Source organism: Lycium barbarum, chromosome 9 (genome assembly GCF_019175385.1).
Source record: "Lycium barbarum isolate Lr01 chromosome 9, ASM1917538v2, whole genome shotgun sequence".
NCBI classification, from domain to species: domain Eukaryota; kingdom Viridiplantae; phylum Streptophyta; class Magnoliopsida; order Solanales; family Solanaceae; genus Lycium; species Lycium barbarum.
The window spans coordinates 124037901-124046008 of NC_083345.1; the positions used below are offsets into that span (position 1 = coordinate 124037901).

Sequence of the window (8108 nt, forward strand, 5' to 3'; positions counted from 1 at the left end):
TGAAAGGTATGCGTACACTCTACCCTCCCCAAACCTCACTTTGTAGGATTTCACTGGGTATGCTCCTGTGGTTGTTGTTTTGTGCTGAAGGTCTACCGCAAACAATCTCTCTACCTCCAAAATAGCTGAAAGGTATGCGTGCACTCTACTCTCTCCAGACCCCACTTTGTGGGATTTCACCGGGTATGTTGTTGTTGCTGTATTAGGAGTTAACTCATATACACTGTAAATTTGTAAAAGAACTCTTACATTATCAAAACATTTAAGAGAAAACTACAATCCCATTAACAATATCAGAGTGACCGTTGTGCACATTAATTAGTTACTCCTAACTTGTTTCATGAAGCCAAAAATTCTAATCTAACTCATAATCGAAGAAATTAAGTACTAGGTGTTTGGCCACGAAAACTAATTTTTTTTTTCCAGTTTATTTGGAATTTTGAAGTTGGAGTTGTGTTTGGTTATAGTTTTTGCAAAGAATGGTTGTTTGAATGTATTGAAAGTGAAAAAGGTGAAAAAACAAGGTTTTAAGTGTTTTTCCAAACGCTGATTTCCAAATGAAATAAAATAATTTTTCGGGAAAAAGTGAAAAATTCTCATGGCCAAATGGGTCCGAATCTCAACCTACAAACACCTGAAATGATGTCTCATCTTTCAAAAGGTTTAAAGAGCTTTTACAGACTATTACACATGAGCGGGGTTTACCCTGTGCGCATCCAAAGAATAGCGACTGCGAATTCCCTGTCATCAAAAAAAAAAAAAAAAAAAAAAGATGAAAGAGCTACTCAATAGTTCAAAGTGATAATATAACTCAGTGTGACATTTCATCAAAAACTTAATAGGTTATTACCCTCCATCTTTTACAACTAATGAATTAGCGAAAAAAACAGAACGGAAAAAGTTGAATTAGGATGAGTCATACTAAACTAATACTGCACAGTGCCCTTGAACATCAAGGATTAATTTGAAATTATTAATTATCCACCAATTTCCGGGAAATTGTAATTAGTTATACCAAATATCGGAGATGCTGATCAACCAAAAAGGTAGAATAGAAATAACTAATTAGATTTAAAAGAGGTTAAACAAAATGTACCCTGATTTTGGGAATTGTCTTTCTAAACCTTTCATTAAATACTGAACCCCACCTCCTTTTACAAGTGACTGATCCTTTTCCTAATACTTTATAATATCCGACCATTATTGTCCTCTTACAATTTGAATAGAAGAAAATTATCTTTTCAGACCTCTTATGTTAAAAAATGAAAGTTTCTCGTAAAAAGGTCATAAAACTAAAAAAAATATTTGTAAAGGGATAAAAAATCATTTCTTCCCAAATTTCACTATGAAATGACATATATACAAATACTTCCGACACTCATATGTACCTCTAGAGCTAGCTACACCTGATTAGTGTACTTTCTTTTAAATTCATTTTTTTTTCTTAAACAAATGTTATGTCCTTTTTCCAAGCCACCTTCATGTCTCAACCACCGTAACACCCTAAATTCTTGTTGGAATCGAAATAATCAGGGCGTCAGGCGGAACCTAATAACTGCAAACCTCAAACAACAATAAATCAGATGATAAAGAAAAATATTTAAAAAAAGACATAATAAAAGACATACATACTCTTAATTCACACATTCATATGGACTTTTCTTATACATTTATACCTCATTAATGTACTCTCTTTTAATTCCGTCTCTTTTTTTCTTAAACAAATCTTATGTCCTTTTTTCAAGCCATCACCACATCCCAACCACCGTATCACCCCAAATTCCTCCATAAACAGCTCTTAATTCACACACTTATATGTATTTTTCATACTCATGTACACCTCAATACTTGGAGTATTTTGGACATGTTACAGCATATTAGAAGACTTTAAGCTAGTAGTTTAAAATGCACATGTGTTCGTTGCTTTAAGGAGGGGAATCCAAAGGCGGATGTAGTATTAAAATGTGAATTACTTCCTCAGTCCCAAAAAGATTGTCTTCTTTCCTTCTTAGTTTGTCTCAAAAAGATTGACACATTTCTATATTTAGAAAGAATTTAACTTTATGAGATGATTTATAACCACACAAATATCTAAGGCTTGTTTTGGATCACACATTTTAAAAATCTTCCTTATTTCTTATACTCCGTGCTAAGTTAAACTAAGACAATCTTTTGTGACAGAGGGAGTAACAACAAGGAATTGTTTAGTTCCACATTAGGTTATTTCGGAATTATAACCAGGATTATAATTCTGGGACTATTCAGGATATATGATCTCACCTTCTATATAGGTAAGTAATCCTTGGTATAAATGTATCATGATAGGTAAACACAGGATAGATTTAATACCAAATTTTATATATATCGGGATAACATACTTAATCCCTCCAACAAAACGACACCTAAGAGTGAAAGTTAAGACACATTTCATGTATTTATTAGGTTAGTGTAAACACATGGTGCGGATAATTTTTTAACTCTAATCTAATACAATTGACACTAGTAATTTTGGCACGTTGCGTAGGTTTATATCTGACCAAAAATTTAACGATATATTAACTTTTGACTCATAATTTTAATGGTGCACTAAATTTAATGCTAGAACCTTTAAGAGTTAAGACTGAATCGAACAAGTTTAAATCTTAAATGCACCTCCGATTCCATCACAATCTTAAATTCACCTCCGATTCCATCACGTCTCGCTACTCGCTAGGGGTGACAACGGAGCCAGCCGGCAGAGCGGGTCAAAACCTTAAGGCCGAACCATCAATATTTGAAGGCCAGGATTTAATAGCTCAACCCCTATTGTAACATGGGTTATTCCCATAAAAACGGTTACCAAAAAAGAAAATCAACTTACTACTCCCTCAGTCCCAATTTATATGATATAGTTTGACTGAGCACGAAGGTTAAAAAATAAAGGAAGACTTTTGAATGTTGTACTTTAAAATAAGTTAAAGATACTTGTGTGGTTATAGATTATCTCGTTAAGCGTGAAAGATAAAATTTAAAATTAAATTGTTGGCAAATAAGAAAATGTATCATTTTTTTTACATACTAAAAAGGAAAATGTATCACATAAATTGGGATAGGGGGAGTATTATACAAGAAATTATGTATATAACATGTCTACTTAGAGAGAAAATCATACAGAAAGGGTTGACCGTACTAAGATTCTTGGAAGATGTATTTATTTACTCATTAAATGGAGACTTAACTAACATGTGGTCAACTGAATATTCTAAAGACTAGTACTAGTATTTTATGTAGCAAACAGGACACGTCAATAAAGACAGATATACAAAGATCAATACAATTAAGTCATCAAAGTAATATCCACATGGTAGAAGAGTTCACAGGGACTTAAAAGTTCCCAGCTTTAGAACGTTACAAGAAAAAAAGAAAAAAGACAGAATAGAAAACATGGGAAATCATGGGTGCTAATTCCTCTGGCCATTTTTTTTTTATTTCCCACCGGTTTCCAGTTTTCGATGTTCAATATCCGCATTGGAACTCGATTTTTAGATTCGCGCCGCGTAAGGCCCCATTCGTGGGGAAGCAAAACAATATTTTTTCAGGTTCATCTTCAATGAGAGACTATAAGATGCTTGAATAGCTGAATAATATCCTTTTCATTAATTGGATCTCCTACATCCTACCTATTTCTTTTGGTCTTCACTTATTTGTTGTCGCTCCATTCCTTTCTAACTCATTTCTACGGTTCAACAATTAGCGAGAGGAACACACTACTAAAAAAATCACTATTTTTCCATTGATTTCCCACTGAAAAATTTTCAGTGGCTATTTTCAACTGAATGTCGGTAGGAAAAACTTAAATAGTAAAATTTTCATACTTAAGAAGTTTCTTAGCATTTTAATGGGAATCTGTTTCCCACCATGCGTTTTTTCAGTGAGATTATTCAATGGGAATGAGGTGGGAAAATTATGTTTTATAGCACAAATTTCCCACAGAATATCAATGAAAAAAATCTCTTTTTTTAGTAGTGACAAACATCCCCCCCCCCCCCACCCACCCGACACCATCCCCTTGCTCACTTAAACATCTACCTTAAACCCAACTCAAGGCTCTTTGTGGTCAATTGTCAAATTTAGCAGGCCCTAACATATACAAGCTGGCACATTAGAATGCAAAGAAGTGTATCCCGGCGCCATTCTCTCTTCTAATAACTTTCACATTAACATCACATGTCTATGTTTTGACTATGAAATGAAAGAGAAGTTTTGAGATCCACTCATAAGATCACATCTTGATCACTACTAATGGAGAAGAAAAATAAAATACTTTCAAGTCACCCTTTGTCCAAAACACTCTTCCCAACTTAACTAACTACTAAAAACACGCGAATTTTCGGCATAATAACAGTCAAAAATTGGCCCGTCGGAAGTTTTCCAACGGACATTACATCAAAAATCTCATATTTGCGACAGACCTCCCTGGAAAAAATTTCGCAGCAAAATTCACGTTTTCTAGTGCCAAATTGCACACTTACACTCCACAAATGGCATTAGTCGACTAACACTACTAGAAAATCGTGATTTTTCGACAACGATAGTAGTCAGAGAACAATGATTTTCTAGTAGTGTAAGACAACAGGACGGTGATCATTAAAGTCGAATCGCTCCACTAAGTATAGTTTTAACAAGAAAAAGGTGTTAATAACTTCTACGGCATGTTTGTCAAAGCAAATACAAAAAAATATTGTTAAGTTCCCAATTAAAATACTCATCATTCATCATTATGTCAATGTCAATAGGCCAATATTTAGTTAAACTTACAGCTTTGCAAGTGGAAATTTGGTCTTAATTAAGAAGAAAGATTATGAGAATCAAGCTTTGGCACATGGTCATTAAGTGCATTCCATTAGTGCCAAATTGCGTGCTAACTAACATTCCATAAAGGGTTTTGCCAATTAAAACAAGAGGACAATGATCATGAAAGTCGAAATCGATAATTGTTTTAACAAGAAAAGATATTAATAGCTTTTAGAGCAGGTTTGTCAAAGCAAATACAAAAAATATTGTTAAGTTCCCAATGAGAACACTAATCATTTATCTAAATGTCAATGTCAATAGCCCAATGTAGTTAAACTTGCAGCTTTGCAAGTGGAAGTTTGTTCTTAATTAAGAAGAAGATTATGACAATCAAGCTTAGCCATGTGGTCATTAAGACTTATCATTTCTAGGGAAGCGTTCAACTAGCCTAATTAATTCACATCACCATTCTTTCCTTTTTCCTTTTTAATTGTTCCTTCAACTTTAATTCTTTGATTCTCCTTTTATCACACAACAATACATTAATTAACTAGAGGGGTGCTATTGATTAAACAATTCAAAAAACTTCCACCCGAGTTTACCGGGTCTTGCACAAGATTAACAAGCAAATTAAATTGCAGGGCCAGAGCACACTATATATACTAGTAGTACACATAATGCAAAAACATCACACTCCACTTTCCTAAGTGTACATCATTATTTCAAAGCACATTTGCAGCTATGAAAATCTTGAAAATATTTTTTGTTGTTTTTTCTATACTTGGTTGTTTTTCATGGCCTAGTATGCAGAGCAAACTGGAGACGTACATAGTTCAAGTCGAATCACCAGAAAGTCAAATTTCCACTCACTCGTCGAGAATGGAGTTGGAAAGCTGGTACAATTCTTTCTTGCCAAAGACAATAGCAACTGCTGGCTTAAATGAAAAGCCGCGGTTGATATATTCATATCACAACGTGATGATAGGCTTTGCAGCAAGATTGTCAGCAGAGCAAGCGAAGGAAATGGAGAAGAAACCCGGCTTTATATCTGCGTGGCCACAGAGGATATTGTTTCTACACACTACGCATTCTCCGAGTTTTCTTGGATTGCAACAAAACATTGGCTTGTGGAGGGACGCCAACTATGGGAAAGGTGTGATCATTGGAGTCTTGGACACCGGGATTTCGCCTGACCATCCTTCATTTAGCGACAAAGGAATGCCTCCTCCGCCTGCTAAATGGAAGGGCAAGTGTGAATCTGACTTCACTACAAAGTGTAACAACAAGCTCATTGGTGCGAGGACTTTCCCAACAAGCAGTGAATCGCCGGTAGATGATAATGGACATGGCACACACACCGCCAGCACGGTTGCAGGAAGTTTTGTAAAAGGTGCCAATGTGTATGGAAATGCATTAGGCACTGCAGTTGGGATTGCCCCTCTTGCTCACCTGGCCATTTATAAGGTCTGTGATTCATTTGGTTGTTCCGACAGTGACATTCTAGCTGCCATGGATGCAGCTATTGATGATGGGGTCGATATCCTATCCCTTTCCCTTGGTGGAAGTAGCAAGGCATTCTACAATGATCCAATTGCACTCGGGGCGTATAGTGCAACACAAAGAGGTATTCTTGTAAGTTGCTCTGCGGGTAATAATGGTCCATACGATAGCACCTTATCAAATGAAGCTCCGTGGATTCTTACAGTAGGTGCAAGCACTCTTGACAGGAAACTCAAGGCCACTGTTAAGATCGGAAACCAAAAAGTATACGAGGGAGAATCAGCATTTCATCCAAAGGGTCACAATTCGACATTTTTCCCTTTGTTTGATCCTGCATCCCCTGCACGGAATGCAACCGACTTTGACAGCCCTTATTGCGGAACGGGTTCACTGAATGACCCTGAAATTAAAGGCAAAATTGTTATGTGCATGGCAGGTGGTGGTTATTCCAATATTGAAAAAGGACAAGCTGTAAAGGATGCCGGAGGTGTTGGCATGATTCTCTTTAATTTCCTTGATTTTGGTTTTACTAACTTTGCCGATCCTCACATCCTTCCGGCTCTGTCTATTACTTACAAAGATGGAATGGAAATTCTTGACTACATGAACTCAACATCAAAACCAGTTGCAAGAATTGCATTCCAAGGAACAATAATCGGTGATAAAGATGCTCCAGTGGTTGCTGCATTCTCAGCTCGTGGACCAAGCTTAGCTAGTCCGGGAATCTTGAAGCCCGATATTATTGGTCCCGGTGTTAACATTCTTGCTACTTGGCCTACCTCAGTTGACAACAAAGCAAACACAAACTCTACCTTCAACATTATATCGGGTACCTCCATGTCTTGTCCTCACCTCAGTGGGATAGCAGCATTATTGAAAAGCGTGCATCCCACTTGGTCCCCTGCAGCTATTAAATCAGCAATCATGACAACCGCTAATATGGTGAACCTCGCCAACGATCCCATCTTAGATGAGAGGCTCCTTCCGGCTAACATCTTTGCTGTTGGTTCAGGACATGTCAATCCATCAAAAGCCAATGATCCAGGGCTAATCTACGATACCCAATTTAAGGACTACTTGCCTTACTTGTGTGGTTTGAATTACACAAATCGACAGGTGGGAAACCTCCTGCAACGCAAAGTGGACTGTAAGAAAGTGAAACGTATTCCTGAAGCACAACTAAATTATCCTTCATTCTCCATCACACTCGGAGAAAATTCTCAGACATATACGAGAACAGTGACTAACGTTGGGGATGCTAAATCATCTTACTGTGTGGAAATTACATCACCGCCGGGAGTTTCCGTGACTGTTAAGCCCACGACTCTCAAATTCTCAAAGTTGAACCAGAAGTTGAAATACCAAGTGACGTTTTCAAGAAGAGTTAATAGCCCAAACGGTGGTGTTGTTCAAGGATTCTTGAAATGGACTAGTAATAAGTACTGTGTAAGAAGTCCAATTGCAGTTGTGCTAGACTCTACAATTGGTTTCTAGTTTTATTTTTCTTCTCATTTTAGTAATTCGAACAATGTATAACAAGCCTATATTAGTGGTTTCAATAGAAACTGTTGAATAACATGTGACAAAAGTATTCACTCTATATTTGGTTAGAGGATTTTATTGTTCTGTGAAATTAATTTGTATGTTACATTTTCACTTGTAAGTTTTGTAGAAAAAATTCTTAGTATAATCCAATCGAGTGAAGACTCAAGACGTTTCCATGAAACTATCTTTAGAATAGTAATTTTCTCCGCACAGTGCAAATGGTTAAAAGAAAGCCTATCTTCAGGATACAATGCCTACTCTAGAGATCAAAGTTGCACTCTTTGATTTCT

The 8108-nt window shown here is 36.3% G+C and overlaps 1 protein-coding gene across 1 annotated transcript; it reads left to right on the plus strand.

Moving 5' to 3' along the window:
* Positions 1 to 5327: 5327 nt before the first annotated feature.
* On the plus strand, positions 5328 to 7873 carry LOC132609855 (subtilisin-like protease). Its single transcript, XM_060324028.1, has one exon. The coding sequence runs from the start codon at positions 5515 to 5517 to the stop codon at positions 7765 to 7767; it is 2253 nt and encodes a 750-aa protein (XP_060180011.1). The 5' UTR covers positions 5328 to 5514; the 3' UTR covers positions 7768 to 7873.
* The last annotated feature ends 235 nt before the right edge of the window (positions 7874 to 8108 follow it).